The sequence below is a fragment of the Chlorocebus sabaeus genome, chromosome 4, assembly GCF_047675955.1.
Source record: "Chlorocebus sabaeus isolate Y175 chromosome 4, mChlSab1.0.hap1, whole genome shotgun sequence".
Taxonomy (NCBI): domain Eukaryota; kingdom Metazoa; phylum Chordata; class Mammalia; order Primates; family Cercopithecidae; genus Chlorocebus; species Chlorocebus sabaeus.
This window is the reverse complement of record NC_132907.1, coordinates 51,669,664-51,692,087: the sequence shown is the minus strand read 5'-3', so window position 1 is coordinate 51,692,087 and position 22,424 is coordinate 51,669,664. Positions and strand designations below refer to the sequence as shown.

General features: G+C 44.0%; 2 protein-coding genes and 1 long non-coding RNA gene across 16 annotated transcripts in view; 2 read left to right on the top strand and 1 right to left on the bottom strand.

Annotated features, from left to right (window-relative positions):
- ZNF131 (zinc finger protein 131) overlaps positions 1-2,450 on the top strand; it is a 55,766-nt gene extending 53,316 nt beyond the window's left edge. For all 12 annotated transcript variants that reach the window (XM_037990796.2, XM_037990795.2, XM_037990793.2 and 9 more), the window contains one exon: positions 652-2,450. In XM_037990796.2, the coding sequence (XP_037846724.1) occupies positions 652-1,338 (687 nt within the window). In that variant the 3' untranslated portion in view covers positions 1,339-2,450. The remainder of the gene's footprint in view (positions 1-651) is intronic.
- Positions 1,225-21,133, bottom strand: LOC140711516 (uncharacterized). Its single transcript, XR_012092784.1, has 2 exons — positions 20,877-21,133; positions 1,225-1,288 (listed from the first exon to the last, which is right to left on the bottom strand). It is a non-coding gene; the product is annotated as an uncharacterized lncRNA (long non-coding RNA).
- A 155-nt stretch (positions 21,134-21,288) lies between these two features.
- Positions 21,289-22,424, top strand: part of NIM1K (NIM1 serine/threonine protein kinase) — a 96,762-nt gene continuing 95,626 nt past the window's right edge. For all 3 annotated transcript variants that reach the window (XM_007961494.3, XM_073014775.1, XM_073014777.1), the window contains exon 1: positions 21,289-21,517. The gene's annotated coding sequence lies outside the window, so the exon portion shown is untranslated. The remainder of the gene's footprint in view (positions 21,518-22,424) is intronic.

Sequence of the window (22,424 nt, the reverse complement as noted above, 5' to 3'; positions counted from 1 at the left end):
TCAGATATCAAATAATTATTACATTATTTGATATAAAAATATAAAAATATTTGATATAAGTGTTATATGTTATGGGAGAAATTAAAATATTGTTACTTTATGTTTAAACAATGAAGGCAGTATTGAAATGTTTCTCAAAATGTATTTTGGTGGCCAGGCACGGTGGCTCATGCCTGTAATCCCAGCACTTTGGGAGGCCGAGGGAGGTGGATTGCCTAAGGTCAGGAGTTTGAGACCAGGCTGGCTAACGTGGTGAAACCCTGTCTCTACTAAAAATACAAAAGTTAGCCGGGCGTGGTGGCAGATGCCTGTAATCCCAGCTACTTGGGAGGCTGAGGCAGGAGAATCACTTGAGCTCAGGAGGCAGAGGTTGCAGTGAGCCAAGATCGCACCATTGCACTCCAGCTTGGGCGATAAGAGCGAGACTTCATCTCAAAAAAAAAAAAAAAAAGTATTACTAGCTGTGTGAGCTAAAAGTCCAGATGAACCAAAGAATTATGAAATAGTTTGGACTAGATTCTCTTGCAGGTACCACGTTTATAACATTTACAGAATAAGCCTTCAACTTTTTCTTTACAGAGAATAAATGCATTCATATTTCCTTCAGTTCGGATATAAGTATTGTCTACATCATATTTTTGATTATTTCAGGTCTGCAACAGTGTGTTTAACAGCTGGGACCAGTTCAAGGATCACTTGGTGATACACACTGGAGATAAACCCAACCATTGTACTTTATGTGATTTGTGGTTTATGCAAGGAAATGAATTAAGGAGGCACCTCAGTGATGCTCACAATATTTCAGAGCGTCTAGTAACAGAAGAAGTTCTTTCAGTAGAAACACGTGTGCAAACTGAACCTGTAACATCAATGACTATTATAGAACAAGTTGGGAAGGTGCATGTGCTACCATTGCTTCAGGTTCAGGTGGATTCAGCACAAGTGACTGTGGAACAAGTCCATCCAGATCTGCTTCAGGACAGCCAGGTGCACGATTCACACATGAGTGAGCTTCCAGAGCAGGTCCAAGTGAGTTATCTAGAAGTGGGCCGAATTCAGACTGAAGAAGGTACTGAAGTACATGTAGAGGAGCTGCATGTTGAACGGGTAAATCAGATGCCAGTGGAAGTACAAACTGAACTTCTAGCAGCAGATTTGGACCATGTGACCCCAGAAATCATGAACCAAGAGGAGAGAGAGTCTAGCCAAGCAGATGCTGCTGAGGCTGCCAGAGAAGATCACCAAGATGCTGAGGATTTAGAGACCAAGCCAACAGTGGATTCTGAAACTGAAAAGGCCGAGAATGAGGACAGAACAGCTATGCCAGTTTTAGAATGAAATTACACATGAATATATTTTTAAATTTACTTGTTGGGTTTTTGAACTGATTATGGGCAGTATGACTGTCCTTAAGCCTAACAGACAAGTGGACCAAAGTTAAGCTGTTTCCTGTTGTGCTGAACTGTTTCTGTTGAAACACATTGATTCCCCTCCCCCTACTTAATGCCACAGAGGAGGGATCTTTTTCATAACTGAAGGGGAGTTTTGAGAAGTATATTTCTGGAAACTTAAATGGATTATATTCTTATTATATAGTTGGGTACGAATGTATCTATTTTCATTGTGGTAAAAGTTCTTCCTTTTCTCTTTCCCAGGTCATGTTCTTCCTCAAATTTTTTCCATATTGTAAAATCAAACTTAAATCATTAGAATACAAGTTTATGTATTCTAATGCATGTTAGAAAATTGAATAATATAGGAAACACAAGGCTGCATGATGAAAAGTGCATTGTTACTGTGCAGTAAATTTTGGCTTCTGGCTTTCTTTAGTTTGAACAGACGTTCTTGTCTACCCCAGTAGTCACAGATGCCATCTCTGCAACAGAAAGAGTGGTGGTGGCAAAAGTTCTAGAATGTTTAAAAAAAAAAAAAAAAAAAACACACACCCATGTGCCTTCTCAAAACCAACTAAACTTCTATAAAGCATCTCTGGTTCTTTCAAAGTTTGCGTTGTAAGGAGCAATGTAGATGATGCTATAATACTTTATATTTTTGCTTATAATGACAGCCATCAGTTCTTTTTCACTTAGGTTGAGAAATTTTATTTAATGGCCACTGAAGGGCCATTTTCAATTGGGAAAATGTATTTACATCTGTGGTAAACTTTATTTTGATGAAAAGTTGCACTAGTATTTTACCACCAGATGAAAAAAAGATGAGCAGCATTTAAAAATTAATGTATTTAAAATAAAGTACAGAGAAAGACATGTATATAATTATCAGGCTTTTGTTTTGAATGGAATCTTTTCCCCCGATCCTTAATGTAAAGATCTTGTGCTATAACTTTTAAAGCCATACAAATAAGAGTGCTAAACTGTGGACTTAAAAGTAGGTGTGTAAATATTTTTAATCAGTATTACTTGGAAAATAAAATATAACAAACACGTAAACCAATATGCTATTTTCTTTACCTGTTAAATATTGGGAGTTCTTTACATTTTTTAAGTAAAGTTTAAAAGTATGTGTTCATGACTCTTCTTTAAAAAAGTACCAGTGTGAAAGTTTGTATCTGGGCAGAGATAGTTCCTTATGTGTCTTTACCCGTGTTAACATGACTGATTCATGAATTGTGATAAATTTTCAATCATACCTTCAACCCCCAAAAATCAGCTCAAAAGCATGGAAGAATTTCATATTCTTTGTATTAATAGTTCTTACATGGTAGGCACAACAGCAGGAATTCAGTTAACTGTGTCAAATGTAAAACACCAATTCGATTAGCCCCCTTTGGTAATCCTGATGTTAAATGGTATCACATTTACAAAAATATACTGAAGAGAATGGCTTCCCACCATTGGAGAAGTCAGATTTAGATATAAATCGAGATAAAGCCAACCACTGTATTAAGGGGGCCACATTCTTAAGATCAAAATAAGGATATGAACACTTCCAAGTGTGTACTGTTTGGTAGTTGGGTACCTACTGCAAAGCTTATTTAACTATATTTTTTCATTGAAATTGTAAAATACCGATACTACAATTAAATTATATCCCAGTGAATTTTCAGTTTGCCTTAGGATGCCAATGTTCCTGAGTTGTTCAAGAAAAAAAAAAAAACTCTTAACAGATAGTGGTCTCAAATATGTAAATTGCTAGTTAGTGTCTAGTAAATTTTGAATGCTGAAAATAGCGCATACTGTGCCCTTAAGCCAAGGTATGAAACAAGGATTTTAAAACGAGTTTTGACCACAAGGTAAAGATCAAGGACAAAGGTACATCACCTTTCCTAGGGTTCCTCTAGTGACCCACGCCCATCTTGAAACTCTCTAGGGGCCCCTCTGCCAATAGTCATCTCATTAGCATAAACTGGTAAGGTCAAAAGGGGCTTGTAATGAATAACAAAAGACATTCTGGAAATTCCAAGAATTTTTGGAACTGTGTGCAAGGAACCAGGTAGAAAAACCCAAATCCATTCTTTTGTTTTGTTTTTAGACAGCTTCACTCTTGTTGCCCAGGCTGGAGTGCAGTGGTGCAATCTCTGCACACCGCAACCTCCGCCTCCCAGGTTCAAGCGATTCTCATGCCTTAGCCTCTCGAGTAGCTGGGATTACAGGCATGCGCCACCATGCCCGGCTAATTTTTGTATTTTCAGTAGAGACGGGGTTTCACCACATTGGTCAGGCAGGTCTCGAACTCTCAACTTAAGGTGATCCACCCACCTCAGCCTCCCAAAGTGCTGATATTACAGGCGTGAGCCACCGCTCTTGGCCTATTTTTTTTTTTTATTATATCACACGTATCATTTGAGATTGAAAAACTAAACAATACATTAGCAATGCGTTTAAAAACTAGACATCTTTTGGATATGTACAAAACCAGAAGGCTCTTGTAGTCTTACCAGTTTAAAAAGGCTCCCTGGCTGGGTGCAGTTGCCCACGGCTGTAATCCCAACACTTTGAGAGGCCAAGGCGGGCAGATCACCAGGTCAGGAGTTCGAGGCCAGCCTGGGCCAACATGATGAAACCCCATCTCTACTAAAACTACGAAATGAACCAGGCATGGTGGTGGACACCTGTAATCCCAGCTACTCAGGAGGCTGAGGCAGGAGAATCGCTTGAACCGAGAGATGGAGGTTGCAGTAAGCCAAGATGGTGCCACTGCACTCCAGCCTAGGCGACACAGCAAGACTCCATCTCAAAATAAATAAATAAAAATAAAAAGGCTACCATACTCAGAATACTGAATATAGGAACCTTTTCATGAGAATTTGAATGCTTCTGCTCCCACTAGTTTGAACTTGGAATTAAAGATTTCATTATTGGAAGGGTCTATGAAAGTTCTCTAACTACCCATTTCATAGTTTGAATAAGCCAACAGGCTTATTAAGCCATAGAGTGAGGCCTAAATGTAGATAACCTTTACCAATCAAGTGGATTTTAATTCACATTTTCAATTTAACATGGGTTGATTGTTTTAAACAAGTGATCCTATGATCATTAAACTAGCCACATAAAAAGTATTTTATAACTCTTACATGCAAAATTACAAACAACTGCCTGACCTACAAAGTTTAGCCTGATTTTGTTGGAGAAAACTTAATAGCTTTGAATTCATTAGGTTAACACTGACCTTTGTGTTAATTACATCAGGAGAGGGACGTCTAGACTGTTTCTCTTGTGTAATCTGCTGAGCTGTGCTATACCTCTTACAGGATTTGTCATAAAGGATTCAAATGAGAAGTAGGAATTAAAACAAACCCTTATCACCCCACCAGTTAATAAAATCCTTCATAGTTAGAAGCCTAGACATTTCTTACTTTAAAACCCATAAATACAGAGGCTGTCATAATAGTCTGAACTTAAAACTCTACTCCCTGACCTACAAATGTAACTTCATTAATTCCATCGACATGGTAAAGAAGGCAGCACGTGAATTCAATCTTTTTCTCTTCACCCTTCCTGCAATTCAATCTTTTTCTCTTTGCCCTTCCTGCAACCCAACATGTCCCTATAAATACTTTCTTTTTTTTTTTTAGACAGGGTCTCGTTGTGTCACCCAGGCTACAGTGCAGTGACGCAATCTCGGTTTACTGCAGCCTTCACCTTCTGGGCTCAAGCAGTCCTCCCACTTCAGCCTCTTGAGTAGCTCTGACTACAGGTGCATGTACCACACCCAGCTCCTTTTTGCATTTTTTGTAGAAATAGTCTTTCTGTGTTGCCCATGCTGATTTAAATCTCCCGGGCTCAAGCACTCTACCCGCCTCAGCCTCCCAAAGTGCTGAGATTACAGGCAGGAGCCCTGTGGCCAGCCAAATATGACTCTTAACTATTCAACTGAAGCAATATCCTCACCTTTATATTTGTACCAAAATGCAGTCTGGGAAAGAAAAAAATTATTGTAACATAATAGCTATCCTTTATGGTTTTGAATACATTTAGTTATCTCAATATCCTCATTGAAGTTTCTGTATTATTAGCTATCATTTTACAAACAGAGGAAAGGAAGAGAAGGAGAAGCTGAGAAACAGCTTGTTGGAAGTGGAGCCAGTACTTGAATTGAGCAAGCCTGACTTCACAGACTACACTCTTTTTTTTTTTTTTTTTTTTTTTTTTTTTGAGACGGAGTCTTGCTCTGTCGCCCGGGCTGGAGTGCAGTGGCCGGATCTCAGCTCACTGCAAGCTCCGCCTCCCGGGTTTACGCCATTCTCCTGCCTCAGCCTCCCGAGTAGCGGGGACTACAGGCGCCCGCCACTTCGCCCGGCTAGTTTTTTTTTGTGTGTTTTTAGTAGAGACGGGGTTTCACTGTGTTAGCCAGGATGGTCTCGATTTCCTGACCTCGTGATCCGCCCATCTCGGCCTCCCAAAGTGCTGGGATTACAGGCTTGAGCCACCGCGCCCGGCCACAGACTACACTCTTGGTCACTAAAATAACTCTCTATGAGATTTCTTTGTAGTTGACTACATCGGATTGCACAAAGCATAGGATAATCAGCTACATTCTTCTTTGGAATCCATACCAGTTCTTGATGGAGTTGGAAGTGCAGGGGACAAGAGATCAGAAAAGCCGACAAGATACATGCAGCCAATTGCCTTTTAGTATCTTCTTGCCCTGAGACTACATCATTTAGGGAATTGTTCTCTAACTTTAGCAAACATCAGAATCTTGTTGAAACATGCATTGTTGGACCACACACCTGTTTCCGGGAGAGGGTGTCCAGGTTCTTGGCATCTTGAACAAAGAATTGGACAAAATGCACAAAGCAAGGAAAGAATGAAGCAACAAAAGCAGAGATTTATTGAAAATAAAAATACACCCCACAGTGTGCGAGCAGGCCCAAGCACAGGGGCTCAAGAGCCCCGTTACAGAATTTCGGAGAATTTAAATACCCTCTAGAGGATTCCATTGTTTACTTGATGTATGCCTTATGTGAATGAAGAGGATGCAGTAAAGTTACAAAGTCATTTACTCAGCATATGCCCTATGAAGAGGATATTTCCTGTCATAGCTGATGTGTGAATTGGCCTTAGGTTCCCTGCCTCTAGACCCTATTTTCCTGTCTCATCTCCCCACTGAGAGATGTGATCCTCATAAATCTTTATGGGAGGAGGAGGGACCTATGGTCTTTCTCCTGTAACTGCTACATGCTGGCTTGGGGTGTAGTCCCTTCCTACTGGGGATAACGGAACTCTCGATTTGCTCTGTCTAGTGGAGGCAGGGTAGCTTCTTGATGGCCAGGGGTGGTTTCTTCACCTGGAACTGGCTGGAACCTTTGTTGTGTGATCAACTAAAGCTTCATAGTCGCTAGGCAAGAGGAAATGAATTTAATTAAAAGATTTAGGCGGGCACAGTGACTCACACCTGTAATCCCAGCACTTTGGGAGGCCAAGGTGGGTGGGTCGCCTGAGGTCAGGAGTTCGAGACCAGCCTGACCAACATGGTGAAACCCCGTCTCTACTAAAAATACAAAAATTAGCTGGGCGTGGTGGCGCACACGCCTGTAATCCCAGCTACTCCGGAGGCTGAGGCAGGAGAATCATTTGAACCTGGGAGACAGAGGTTGTAGTAAGTCAAGATCGTGCCACTGCACTCCGGCCTGAGTGACAGAGTGAGACTCTGTCTCAAAAAAATAAAATTAAATTAAATTAAAAAGGAGAGATTTGCAGGAAAAAAACCCAAAACCTGGCTTATTCTAGAATTTATGTGTTTCTTTAAAGTCTTAGCACAAGCAACTCCATTTTGATTTGGTTTGGTCTACTGGGGCCTAATATATGAGCTTAGTCCAAAACAATGGCCTCCCAGAATTTTGTTTAAAAAACCCCTTTTGGGGCAGGTTCTCACTTTGGTGAGAGTGTGACCAAAACTTAGGGCCTAGTGCCACTCTCAGTTACCATCATCTTGGGTTTCCAGTCTTAGAGCGTCATTTATAGGTTATGATGTCTTCCTGGTGGTACATATTTTTTCTTTTTTTTTTTCTTTCTTGAGACAGAGTCTTGCTCTGTCTCCTCAGGCTGGAGTGCAGTGGTGTGATCTTGGCTCACTGCAACCTCTGTCTCTCGGGTTCCCGCAATTCTCCTGCCTCAGCCTCCCAAGTAGCTGGGATTACAGGCGCTCACCACCACGCCCGGGTAATTTTTGCATTTTTAGTAGAGGATGGGGTTTTGTCATGTTGGCCAGGCTGGTCACAAACTCCTGACCTCAGGTAATCCGCCCGCCTCGGCCTCACAAAGTGCTGGGATTACAGGCATGAGCCACCACACCCATCCGGTTGCATATTTCTTTCAGCTCCTGTCATTCCAGTTGAAGAGCGATCATATGACGCTCTAGAGATGGCTGCATACAAGCATTTAAAACCTTTGAGAGAATACAGCACCCCAGGGAGACTATTATTATGACCACTGGGAGGATAATAGCAAGAGTTTGAAGTGTGCCCCTTACCTGAGGTTCCCATAAACCAAACCTAAAATCAAATTGATCAAACAATGACTTAACTAAGCAGTTTCTTCATTAATCTGCTACAACTGATTTTTTTTTTTTTTTTTTTTTGAGATGGAGTCTTGCTCTGTCACCCAGGCTGGAGTGCAGTGGCGCGACCTCCATTCACTGCAAGCTCCACCTCCCGGGTTCATGCCATTCTCCTGCCTCAGCCTCCCGAGTGGCTGGGACTACAGGCACTCACCACCAAGTCCAGCTGCCCAGCTAATTTTTTTTGTATTTTTTTTAGTAGAGATGGGGTTTCACTGTGTTAGCCAGGATGGTCTCAATCTCCTGACCTCGTGATCCGCCCGCCTCCACCTCCCAAAGCGCTGGGATTACAGGCATAAGCCACCATGCCCGGCCTACAACTAAATTTCTATAATACTTAATGTTTTCTCCAAAGGCCATGAGTGGAGCAGCTGCACAGATACTTCTCTGTTCAGCTAATTCTATCATAACTTTCACAAGAGAATACAAAGTCTGTTGTGTAACTGTAACCTTTACAGTAGAATCTGTGTAGGCTGGGCGCCGTGGCTCACACTTGTAGTCCCAGCACTTTGGGAGGTGGACACGGGCAGATTACCTCAGGTCAGGAGTTCAATACCTGCCTGGTCAACATGGTGAAACCCTGTCTCTACTAAAAAAATACAAAATTAGCCGGGTGTGATGGTGCGTGCCTGTAATCCCAGCTGGTCGGGAGGCTGAGGCAGGAGAATCACTTGAATCTGGGAGGCAGAGGTTGCAGTGAGCTGAGATTGCACCCATTGCACTCCAGCCTGGGCAAAAAGAGTGAAATTCCACTCAGAAAAAAAAAAAAAAAAATCTGCTATAGAGCCTATTATGGGGGATACATTTCTAATCATTGCCTTCTTGAGACAGAGTCTTGCTCTGTCACCCAGGCTGGAGTGCAGTGGCGACATCTTAGTTCACTGCAACCTCCACCTCCCAGATTCAAGTCATTCTCCTGCTTCAGCCTCCCTAGGAGCTAGGATTACAGGCACCTGCCACCATGCCTGGCTGATTTCCGTATTTTTAGTACAGACAGGGTTTCACCATGTTGGCCAGGCTAGGCTGGTCTCAAACTCCTGACCTCAAGTGATACGCCTGCCTCAGCCTCCCAAAGCGCTGGGATTACAGGCAGGAGCCATCATGCTTAGCCTTGGGCCTACTATTTTTTATCTATCAAAGCATAAGGTTATTCATTTATAAGGATGGCTGTAGACTTCTTCACAAATAAAAGTATACCCCATAAGTGCACAAAACAGACCCCTTTCCACTTTTATTGTTCATAGAGGCATAAGCAAGAAAAAAATATTCAGAGTTTCATGATAGAAGTCTTAATCTGTGAACTTGGGAAAAGTTGTTCACATCAAGGATGGCTTCTTCTTCTGAGGAGAAACTTCCCTGGTTAGTCTTATCCCAAGGGTTCCAAGGATGTACAGCTCCAAGAGCGTGGAGGGACCCTTCTTAGTTGTGAGATTATAAATCCACAGTTCAAGGTTCCAAGGTTTTGTTGTAGTATGGATGGCAAGAATAGTTTTCTTTAATGTTCTCAGAAGGTTCAAACCATAAAAAGCTTTCTTTCCTGTCGAAAATACACTGTAGCATAATAATTTACCATTGTAACATCAGCCTTCTTGCATGGGAGAGCTTGTATACCACCAGAAAACATACATTGAAAATAATAATTGAATGAAATCCCTTTACAAAATGTGTAAGGCCGGGCGCGGTGGCTCGCGCCTGTAATCCCAGCACTTTGGGAGGCCGAGGTGGGTGGATCACGAGGTTAGGAGATCGAGACCATCTTGGCTAACATGGTGAAACCCGTCTCTACTAAAAATACAAAAATTAGCCAGGCATGGTGGTGGGCACCTGTAGTCCCAGCTACTTGGGAGGCTTAGGCAGGAGAATGGTGTGAACCTGGGAGGCCGAGCTTGCAGTGAGCAGAGATTGTGCCACTGCACTCCAGCCTGGGTGACAGAGCAAGACTCCGTCTCAAAAAAACAAAAAATTTAAAAGGCCCATCAGGTGACCAAATATACCTGAAGCTTTGTTTTTTCTATGAATATGAGATCACACGTTGGTTATAAACTATTTTAGTAACTTATAAGTCACAACACCAATGTATTCAAATTGGATCATTTTATCTTTTCCATGATGAGTCATACAATGCAGAACTATTAATAATAAAAGCATTAAGGACTCAGGAATGACAAGGTGTCCATCCTGGTTCTCCATGAATCCATGCTTAATTAACATTAGACTTATATCCTCTTGAATACTACTAGTTTTTCCAAATTAGGTGCATAGCACTGATAACTGATGGATTATCATGGGTGATTTGACTTAGACCATGGAGTTTATTAAACTGTTTGTTTGTTTATTTTCGAGACAGAGTCTTGCTCTGTTGCCCCGGCTGGAGTGCAGTGGTGTGATCTCAGCTCACTGCAACCTCCGCCTCCTGAGTTCAAGCAATTCTCCTGCCTCAGGCTCCCGAATAGCTGGGATTACAGGCCCGCACCACCATGCCCAGCTAATTTTTGTATTTTTAGTAGAGATGGGCTTTCACCACATTGGTCAGGCTGGTCTCGAACTGCTGACCTTGTGATCCACCTGCCTCAGCCTCACAAAGTGCTGGGATTACAGGTATGAGCCACTGCACCCAGCCTAAATTGTATATTTAAACAATTTTAGTATCAGCTGGTTTAACATGAAAATCTGACAAAGTATTTCCTTGGTATTTAATTAATTTTTTTGTTCTACTTGGGTTAGTAGATTTATGCAAGGAAATTTGGTTATTTCTGTGGTTTACAATAACTTAACATAATAACCATAATTATAATTGATAGCATATACTTAGACATTAGAATTTTAGAAATCCCATACATATTGAGTATACTTAATGTCAGTCCTCTGAGCCCAAGCCAAGCCATTGCATCCCCTGTGACTTGCACGTATATCGCCCAGATGGCCTGAAGTAACTGAAGAATGACAAAATAAGTGAAAATGCCCTGCCCCTGCCTTAACTGATGACATTCCACCACAAAAGAAGTGAAAATGGCCGGTCCTTGCCTTAAGTGATGACATTACCTTGTGAAATTCCTTTTCCTGGCTCATCCTGGCTCAAAAAGCTCCCCCACTGAGCACCTTGTGACCCCCACTCCTGCCTGCCAGAGAACAACCCCCCTTTGACTGTAATTTTCCTTTACCTACCCAAATCCTATAAAACGGCCCCACCCCTATCTCCCTTGCTGACTCTCTTTTCAGACTCAGTCCGCCTGCACTGAGGTGATTAAAAAGCTTTATTGCTCACACAAAGCCTGTTTGGTGGTCTTTTCACACGGACACACATGACATTTTGGTGCCTTGACTCGGATCGGGGGACCTCACTTGGGAAATCAATCCTCTGTCCTCCTGCTCTTTGCTCCGTGAGAAAGATCCACCTACGACCTCGGGTCCTCAGACCAACCAGCCTAAGGAACATCTCACCAATTTTAAATCCAGTAAGCGGCCTCTTTTTACTGTCTTCTCCAACCTTTCTCACTATCCTTCAACCTCTTTCTCCTTTCAATCTTGACGCCACACTTCAATCTTTCCCTTCTCTTAATTTCAGTTCCTTTCCTTTTCTGGTAGAGATAAAGGAGATGCATTTTATCCATGGACTAGACTCAGGAAGACAGTCTTCCCTTGGTGTTTAATCATGCGGGGATGCACACCTGATTATTCACTCACGTTTCAGAGGTGTCTTCCCACGCAGGGAAGCCTGCCTTGGTCCTTCACCCTTAGTGGCAAGTACTGCTTTTCTGGGTGGGGACAAGCACCCCCAACCCCTTCTCTCCCTGTCTCTACCCCTTCTCTGCTTTTCTGGTGCAGGGCAAGAACCCCCAACCCCTTCTCTGCTTTTCTGGGGAGCAAGAACCCCCCGACCCCTTATCTCCATGTCCCGACCCCTTTCCCGCTTTTCTGGAGGGCAAGAACCCCCCAACCCCTTCTCTCCGTGTCTCTACTCTCTCTTTTCTCTGGACTTGCCTCCTTCACTATAGGCAACCTTCCACCCTCCATTCCTCCCTCTTCTCCCTTAGCCTGTGTTCTCAAAAACTTAAAACCTCTTCAACTCACACCTGACCTAAAACCTAAAAGCCTTATTTTCTTCTACAATGCCGGTTGACCTCAATACAAACGACAGTAGATCCAAATAGCCAGAAAACGGCACTTTCTCGATTTTCCATCCTACAAGATCTAAATAATTATTGTCGTAAAATGGGCAAACGGTCTGAGGTGCCTGACGTCCAGGAATTCTTTTATATATCAGTCCCTCCCTAGTCTCTGTTCCCAATGCAACTTGTCCCAAATCTTCCTTCTTTCCCTCCCGCCTGTCCCCTCAGTCCCAACCACAGGCGTCGCTGAGTCTTTCTAATCTTCCTTTTCCACAGACCCATCTGACCTCTCCCCTCCTCACCAGGCCGAACTAGGTCCCAATTTTTCCTCAGCCTCCACTCCCCCACCCTATAATCCTTTTATCACCTCCCCTCCTCACACCAGGTCTGGCTTACAGTTTCGTTCCGCAACTAGCTCTTCCCCATCTGCCCAACAATTTCCTCTTAGAGAAAGTGGCTGGAGCTGAAGGCATAGTCAGGGTACATGCTCCTTTTTCTTTATCTGACCTCTCCCAAATCAGTTAGTGTTTAGGCTCTTTTTCATCAAGTATGAAAAAACCAGCCCAGTTCATGGCTTGTTTGGCAACAACCCTGAGATGCTTTACCTAAAAGGTCAAAAGGCCGTCTTATTCTCAATATACATTTTATTACCCAATCTGCTCCCGAAATTAAATAAAGCCCCAAAAATTAAATTCCAGCCCTCAAACTGCACAACAGGACTTAATTAACCTTGCCTCCAAAGTGTACACTAATAAAGTAGAGGCAGCCAAGTAGCAATGTATTTCTGAGTTGCAATTCCTTGCCTCCACTGTGAGAGAAACCCCAGCCACATCTCCAGCACACAAGAACTCCAAATGCCTGAACCACAGCAGCCAGGCTTTCCTCCAGGACCGCCTCCCCCAGGAGCTTGCTACAAGTGCTGAAAATCTGGCCACTAGGCCAAGGAATGTCCACAGCCCAGGATTCCTCCTAAGCCATGTCCCATCTGTGCAGGACCCCACTGAAAATCAGACTGTTCAACTCACCTGGCAGTCACTTCCAGAGCCCCTGGAACTCTGGCCCAAGGCTCTCTGACTGACTCCTTCCCAGATCTTCTCGGCTTAGCAGCTGAAGACTGACACTGCCGAGCACCTCAGAAGCCTACAGGACCATCACAGACACTCTAGGTAACTCTCACAGTGGAAGGTAAGTCCGTCCCCTTCTTAATCAATACGGAGGCTACCCACTCCACATTACCTTCTTTTCAAAGGCCCGTTTCCCTTGTCTCCATAACTATTGTGGGTATTGATGGCCGGGTTTCTAAACCTCTTAAAACTCCCCAATTCTTGTGCCAACTTTGACAACATTCTTTAATGCACTCCTTTTTAGTTATCCCCACCTGCCCAGTTCCCTTATTAGGCCAAGACATTTTAACTAAATTATCTGCTTCCCTGACTATTCCTGGGCTACAGACACACCTCATTGCCGCCTTTTCCCCCAGTTCAAAGCCTCCTTCACATCCTCCCCTTGTATCTCCCTCCTTGGCGACCGATCATGCACCCCTTACCATCTCATTAAAACTTAATCACCCTTACCCTGCTCAACGCCAATATCCCATCCCACAGCACGCTTTAAAAGGATTAAAGCCTGTTATCCCTCGCCTGTTACAGCATAGCCTTTTAAAGTCTATAAACTCTCCTTACAATTCCCCCATTTTACCTGTCCTAAAACCAGTCAAGCCTTATAAGTTAGTTCAGGATCTGCCCCTTAATAACCAAATTGTTTTGCCTATCCACCCTATGGTGCCAAACCCATCCTCAATACCTCCCTCCACAGCCCATTATTCTGTTCCGGATCTCAAACATGCTTTCTTTACTATTCCTTTGCACCCTTCATCCCAGCCTCTCTTCGCTTTCACTTGGACTGACCCTGACACCCATCAGGCTCAGCAAATTACCCAGGCTGTACTGCCGCAAGGCTTCACAGACAGCCCCCATTACTTCAGTCAAGCCCAAATTTCTTCCTCATCTGTTACCTATCTCAGCATAATTCTCATGAAAACACACATGCTCTCCCTGCTGATTGTGTCCGGCTAATCTCCCAAACCCCAATCCCTTCTACAAAACAACAACTCCTTTCCTTCCTAGGCATGGTTAGTGCGGTCAGAATTCTTACAAAAGAGCCAGAACTGCGTCCTGTAGCCTTTCTGTCCAAACAACTTGACCTTACTGTTTTAGCCTAGCCTTCATGTCTGCGTGCAGCGGCTGCCACTGTCTTAATACTTTCAGAGGCCCTAAAAATCACAAACTATGCTCAAGTCACTCTCTGCAGTTCTCATAACTTTCAAAATCTATTTTCCTCTCCCCACCATCGCTCAAGACAACTCTTACGCTGATAAGGTAGCTAAAAAAGCAGCCATCAAAAGGCATCAGATCCCATCGCTCAGGACAATGCTTATGCTGATAAGTTAGCGTTCCAACTTCTACCCCTCACAGCAGTTTTCCTCCTTCACATTGGTCACTCCCACCTACTCCCCCACTGAGATTTCCACCTATCAATCTCTTCCCACACAAGGCAAATGGTTCTTAGACCAAGGAAAATATCTCCTTCCAGCCTCACAGGCCCATTCTATTCTGTCGTCATTTCATAACCTCTTCCATCTAGGTTACAAGCCGTTAGCCTGTCTCTTAGAACCTCTCATTTCCTTTCCATCCTAGAAATCTATCCTTAAGGAAATCACTTCTCAGTGTTCCATCTGCTATTCTACTATGCCTCAGAAATTTCTCAGGCCCTCTCCCTTCCCTACACATCAGGCTCAGGGATTTGCCCCCGCCCGGGACGGGCAAATTGTCTTTACTCACATGCCTCAAGTCAGGAAACTAAAATACCTCTTGGTCTAGGTAGACACTTTCACTGGATAGGTAGAGGACTTTCCTACAGGGTCTGAGAAGGCCACCGCGGTCATTTCTTCCCTTCTGTCAGACATAATTCCTCAGTTTGGCCTTCCCATCTCTATACAGTCTGATAATGGACCAGCCTTTACTAGTCGAATCACTCAAGCAGTTTTTCAGGCTCTTGGTATTCAGTCAAAGTTTCATACCCATTTCGGTCCTCAATGTTCAAGAAAGCTAGAACGGACTAATAGTCTTTTAAAAACACACCTCACCAAGCTCAGCCACCAACTTAAAAAGGACTGGACTATACTTTCACCACTTGCCCTCTCAGAATTCAGGCCTGTACTCAGAATGCTACAGGGTACAGCCCATTTAAGCTCCTGTATAGACGGTCCTTTTTATTTTTATTTTTTTTGAGACGGAGTCTCGCTCTGTCGCCCAGGATGGAGTGCAGTGGCCGGATCTCGGCTCACTGCAAGCTCCGCCTCCCGGGTTCACGCCATTCTCCTGCCTCAGCCTCCAGAGTAGCTGGGACTACAGGCGCCCGCCAACTCGCCCAGCTAGTTTTTTGTATTTTTTAGTAGAGATGGGGTTTCACTGTGTTAGCCAGGATGGTCTCGATCTCCTGACCTCGTGATCCACCCGTCTCGGCCTCCCAAAGTGCTGGGATTACAGGCTTGAGACGGTCCTTTTTATTAAGCCCCAGTCTCATTCCAGACACCAGACCAACTTGGACTGTGACCCAAAAACCTTGTCATCCCTACTATCTTCTGTCTAATCATACTCCTATTCACCATTCTCACCTACTCATAAATGCTCTGCTCTTGTTTATACTGCTCGTTTACACTGTTTCTCCAAGCCATCACAGCTGATATCTGCTAGTGCTATCCCCAAACCGCTACTCTTAACTCCCTCTTAAAGGTTAAAAGTCTAATGTGCTCCATTAATTACTGTGGGCCCGACAAAGGTATCTTAGGAATTCCAGATAAATGGAACAAATGATGGCTTGCTAGAAATGCATAGGAAACAACATACCTATCCACAGAACCAAATTAGAGCCTTAACTATATTTTTTAAAAAGTTGTCAAACTGCTGATGCATTTCTCTATACTTCTTACTTTACTGTAATCAAGACTAAGAGCTTTAACTGTGAAAATGTTAATTAGCCAAATGTCTCCAATTCTCTATTAGGTTTTAAAGAACATTTTATTACATAAACGTTTCCTATAGTTTTCTTCCCTACTTAATGATTCCTTACTACATTGTTTCATAAATAACCTTTTCACATCTGTAATTTGAACTAACTTTTGGATAACTTCTGAATTAGACAAAATTATTCTTTTTCTCACTAATAACCCTTTCTGGCACATTTTGTAAACAGAATTATGTGTTAAGGAGAATTCTCATCCTTGGTAAATTAAAACTTTTGCAAGACCCTAAAAAGCAATAAATCCTGAACTATCAGATACAGGCATTTATACATAAGAACAATTCCACAATTTTAGAAACATATTTCCCCATATCACAACCTTTTCTTTTTTTTTTTTTGAGATGGAGTCTCGCTCTGTTGCCCAGGCTGGAGTGCAGTGGCCAATCTCAGCTCACTGCAAGCTCCGCCTCCCAGGTTCACACCATTCTCCTGTCTCAGGCTCCGGAGTAGCTGGGACTACAGGCGCCCACCACCACGCCCGGCTAATTTTTTTGTGTTTTTAGTAGAGACGGGGTTTCACCATGTTAGTGAGGATAGTTTTGATCTCCTGACCTCGTGATCCACCCACGTAGGCCTCCCAAATTGTTGGGATTACAGGCCTGAGCCACCACGCCCGTCCACAACCCTTTTGTAATTGGAAATGACCTAGATATTAAATGAGTGTCAGAAATAACTTTAAGATTTTAATTTATGCAAAAAGTTTACCTAAAACATTTATTCCATTCACTGTACTCAATTCTTTCACCTTGTTTTTTTTTTTTTTGAGATGGAGCCTCACTCTTGTCGCTAGGCTGGAGGGCAGTGGTGCCATCTCGGCTCACTGCAACCTCCGCCTCTCAGGTTCAAGCTATTCTCCTATCTCAGCTTCCCGAGTAGCTGGGACTACAGATGCACGCCACCATGCCCAGCTAATTTTTTTTTTGTATTTTTAGTAGAGACGGGATTTCACCATGTTGATCAGGATGGTCCCAATCTCTTGGCCTCGTGATCTGCCCGCTTTGGCCTCCCAAAGTACTGGGATTACAGGTGTAAACCACCGTGCCCAGCCAATTCTTTCACTTTTAACAAGGAAGCCAGGAGATATCAATTAACATGTAAAATGAACATTGGTTAGGTCAGAAAGGCAGGGGATGGGGCTTGGGGCTTCCAGGTCACAAGTAGGTGTGAAAGGAACAGCTGCATTCTTCTGAGTTTCTGATTAGCCTTTCCAAAGGAGGCAATTAGATATGCATTTATCTCAGTGAAATTGAACAGAATATGAGGCAGGCTTTCCCCAAGCAGCTCCTAGCCCAAATCTTCTCTTCAGCCTAGTAATTTTTGGGGGACCCAAGATATTTTCCTTTTATAGATTACTCTCATTCGTCAAAAGAAAGCACACAAACCAAGATTATTTTGTTTTGGCTGGGCTTATAGTTTTATAACCTTCTATACCAAACACTGACATCTCAAAATATCTGGCAAAGACAAACATTACATTCAGACAAAATGTATGCTGGCAATTCTGAAGGCATTTTGTTTTTATTCCACCAATAATTTTAAAGCTAGCTTATATACACCATGGAATATTATGCAGCCATATAAAAGGATGAGTTCATGTCCTTTGCAGGGACATGGATGAAGCTGGAAACCATCATTCTCAGCAAACTATCGCAAGGACAGAAAACCAAACACCGCATGTTCTCTCTCATGGGTGGGAATTGAACAATGAGAACACTTGGACACAGGGTGGGGAATATTACACACTGGGGCCTGTCATGGGGTGGAGGAAAGGGGGAGAGATAGCATTAGGAGATATATCTAATGTAAATGATGAGTTAATGGGTGCAGCACACCAACATGGCACATGTATACATATGTAACAAACCTGCACATTGTGCACATGTACCCTAGAACTTAAAGTATATATATATAAAACAGCTAACTGGTTTAGTTAAGTTATACTTAAGTCATGTGAACTTTAAAATTGCTTAGGCTTATTTATTTAATTTATGAGTACTCTTTTACTTATAAGCCAATTTTGGTAGATATAACATATAACAATAAGTGTACATACAAATAAACACATCTAAACATGTATATGTACACACAAATGAAGATCCAATAGCTTGGAATCTTAGACATCAGCTATCATGCCTGTTGTCATGCCTTTAAGCCCAGCACTTTGGGAGGCTGAGACAGGTGGATCACCTGAGGTCAGGAGTTTGAGACCAGCCTGACCAATATGGCGAAACCCCGTCTCTACTAAAAATACAAAAATTAGACAGGGCGCAGTGGCTCACACCTGTAATCCCAGCACTTTGGGAGGCCAAGGCAGGTGAATCACGAGGTCAGGATATCGAGACCATCTTGGCTAACACAGTGAAACCCCGTCTCTACTAAAAATACAAAAAAATTAGCTGGGTGTGGTGGTGGGCGCCTGTGGAGTCCCAGCTACTCTGGAGGCTGAGGCAGGAGAATGAAGTGAAACTGGAAGGTGGAGCTTGCAGTGAGCCGAGATCGCACCACTGCACTCCAGCCTGGGAGACTGAGCAAGACTCCGTCTCAAAAAACAAACAAACAAAAAGAAATTAGTTGGGCATGGTGGCATGCATCTGTAGTCCCAGCTACTCGGGAAGCTGAGATAGGAGAGTAGCTTGAACCCGGGAGGTGGAGGTTGCAGTGAGCCGAGATCAAGCCACTGCACTCCAGCCAGGGTGACAGAGTGAGAGTCCATCTCAAAATATATATATATATATAAATAAGTAAAAATAAAAACAGGGTCACTATGCTAGTTTTAATTCTTTCAGTTTAATTTTTATTGGATTTAACAGAAATAAGAAGGAAAGCAGAATACATTGCTAAACCTCAGAAGAAAGTTTTTCACCACAAGAAATATTAGTTCTTACAAGTTTCCTATAAAGTTAAGGAAAAAGGGATTTTGATAATACTAGTTGTTGTAAATAAGTGATTCAATTTTAAACTATAAATTCACCCCCTGCTGTGAAAGATGCTGAAATTGGCACTCTCAAACTTCTACCTCTTGATTTAATTATATTTGCATTATAAAGTCAGTGTGCAGGTTAAACAGTTGATTAGATATAGTGCAAGAGAAAATTCATGAACAGAGGATAGATCTGAGGAAATTACCTAGAATGTAGCACAAAATGTAAAAATCTAGAGAATATGAGAAAAGACATGAAGTAGAATGAGAAGGTCTGACACGCATAGTATCAAATAGAGATTCCTGAAAGAAAGATAAAAGTTGGGAAGGGTTCTGTTGTTGGGAAGGGTTCTGTTATGGACTAAATTTTTGTATCTCCCAATTCATATGTTGAAATCCTAACTCCCAATGTGATGGTATTAGCCTAAAGTCTTCAGTAACCTTGGGCTACTAGAACCTAGCATCAACTCTGCCTTGTGCATGCTCTTCGGGTGTGATGGTGAGGATCTATGTCACAGACAGCCTCTGTCAGATTGGGTGTTTGAGGCTCTTGGTTTCTAGGCAATTTCTCTATGAAATTTTATTCCGTGTATTGTCATGTTAATGAATTCAAGGGGTCTTTTATATCTTTAAAAATATGTAGAGTTTCACCCTGCATTTTATTGCTTTAGAAAGAAAATACACTGATGGCATGTACTGTTTCAAAGACTACTCTTAAAAAAGAACAAAGACAAAAACAAAACCTCTTGTCTTTTTAGGAGGGCATGTCTCTTTAAAAACAAATTTTCTCAAGAGAACCCTTGTTCCACATAAGTAGATGATCACTCTCAGAAGCCAAGGAAGCAATTGTTTTAGGTTTTTTCAATTTTCTTTCCAATCTCAACCGTCCGTGCGTGGAGCTGTCCAAGGTTTTTATTTCTTCCCCTTCCCGTTCCTGACCCCGTTCCTTTAATCATCACACAAACAGGCAGCAGAGAGAGTAATAATAAAGAACACCAACTCTGGAGTCAAACAAACTGGGTTAGAGTCCCAGAGCCAGCATTCAACAGTTGTGTGATCTTGATCAAATCCTATAACCTCTCTGGGCTTCAGTTTCTTCATCTATCAAAACAAGGATGACAGTAACAGTACCTAACCCATAGATTATCATGAGGATTTAGTCAGTTACTCTTTGTAAAAGTGTTTATTACAATGCCTGGCAAATAGCAAAAAAGGAAATTTGGGGTTCCCTAATTTCTACCATAAAAGAATTGTAGACATGGGTTGTTTTGCTACTTAACACTTTTGCTCTTGTAAATGTTGCTCTGGCAGTCAATACAGGATGGGGAGCAGGAGGAAGTAGAAAGAATGCTCACAGAACTATGGCTTAGGGTGTCCAGTCCTGGCTCTGCCATTAATCAGCTGTGTGACCCTTGCTAAGTTAACTGACCCCTCTGAACTCTTTTTTTTTTCTCTCTCTGTAAAAGGAAGGGCTTAAACTTCAGTAACTATAACCTGTATGTTTTAGTATTTTGCGAATCCCATTTCCAACTCTACATTCAATCCAGTGACAGTATTTCTAGTTTGTAAACTAGAAAAACAATCTTTGGCATTTGAAGGTCACAACCGAGAGTATCTCCATAGCAGGAGATTAAGGAGCCACTGACAAAGTGGCACCAGGAGAACCTGATGTATGCCAGGAATCCAGGCAGAGGGTGGCATTAACACTTCTTTCTGCAGAACCTAAACCCTGCCCGACTCACCCGGAGGAGCTGTCACAGTGGTTTGCTGGAAACCCCCTTTCTGTTGGGAGGATTACTGGGTCACCGTCTCCCAAGGACAAGGAAACCCTTGCTGAAGTGCTGGAACGGCTCGGCACGAGGCGTATGTTGGTGGGAGCTGTGTCAGCCCGCTTTCGGCCATGTAGCTGCTCCCATCCAGGCTCTAGAAGGGGTCCTGTTTGCGTCAGGCCCAACCACCCCCCTCCCCGAGCGACTGCACTGGGTGTCCCTGCGCCGCGCGTCCCCTCCCTCTTGCCCCTCCCTCCTGGCTGCCATAGAAGACAGCCTACGAGGTCCAGGCCAGAGTCCGGGTGCCCTACCGGTCCCCCTGTCCCTCCCTCCTTCCCCAGGCCAGCCCCCTGCTCCGGATTGGTCCTTCAGGAAACGCTGCGGGGAGTCTCGGTCCCCGCTGCGGAGCCGGCCTAGGCCGGAGGGCGGGGTTTGCTCTGGGCCTCTGCAGGTCAGGTCGGCCGCCCCTGACAGCTCCGGGAGCCTCAGGCGCCACAGCGGCGCCCTCACCTCGGGACATCCACACACCGACCGCTCCTGCTCCAGCGGCAACCACCCCGCGCGCCTGGCCTGGCGCCGTGCAGCGAAGCCCAAGAGCTGGCCTCGCCACGAAGGTAAGCGAGGGGCTGGGGGGCTCGCCGCCAGCACCCCCACCCCGCCACCCTTCCTCTGATAGGCTGTAAACCTAGGTGGCTGAGGAGGAGGCGCCTCTCCTCCCCACGACCCAAGGGAGAAAGGGAGCCCTGCCGCGGGGTGTCTGCGAAGTGGGGTCAGAAGAAGGTTAGGCGCTTTCTGGGGCGTCCCCCCACACCGGCCCAGGCCGATCCACGCGCGAGAGGAGGGGGCATTAGAGCCAGGGCAAGGGCGTGCTCGCTCGTGTGTGCCCGTGTCAAGTGCGGCGCCCATGTCTATGTGCGCGCGTGTGGGCACCCATGTCTCTGTATGGTGTCTGCGTGCCCGTCCACACGTGAGCCAAGGAAGGCATCTTAGCGCCTAGCAGTGCACACAGCGGGTGCACTGGACCAGAGCCCTAAGGCACCAGCCCAAATCTGCAGTTTGTTACAAGGGCAGAGGACCTGCGTGACCTCCCCACGCGCGCCGGCCGGTGCTGGTGGTGGAGGGCACTGACAGCTAACGCCTGTGGCCCAGGAGAACAAAACCTCCCATTGCACTCCACGCCGCGACGCTCCCCAGCGAAAGGTGCTTCTTTTGGAAGACCGCACGAAGTAAGAAAGAGCCTCTTTTCCTCTTCCTGGATATCCCTCCAGGAATATTAGAAGCTCCAGGACTTCTTGATACGTCCAGGAAAAGATCGCAACCGGGTCATTAAAATATCGAATCCAACCAGCTTCTACGTGCCTGACACATCTGGGCAGATGGAGAAGTCAAGGCAATAAAGGTGCTTTTATCCCTAACATGGGCAGCGAAGATTCTGCTATCGGCACTTTTTTCCTTTCTGTTTTTTCCTTCCCTCCTTTTCCTTCTTCTCCCTCCCTCCTTTCCTCCTCCTTCTCCTCTCCC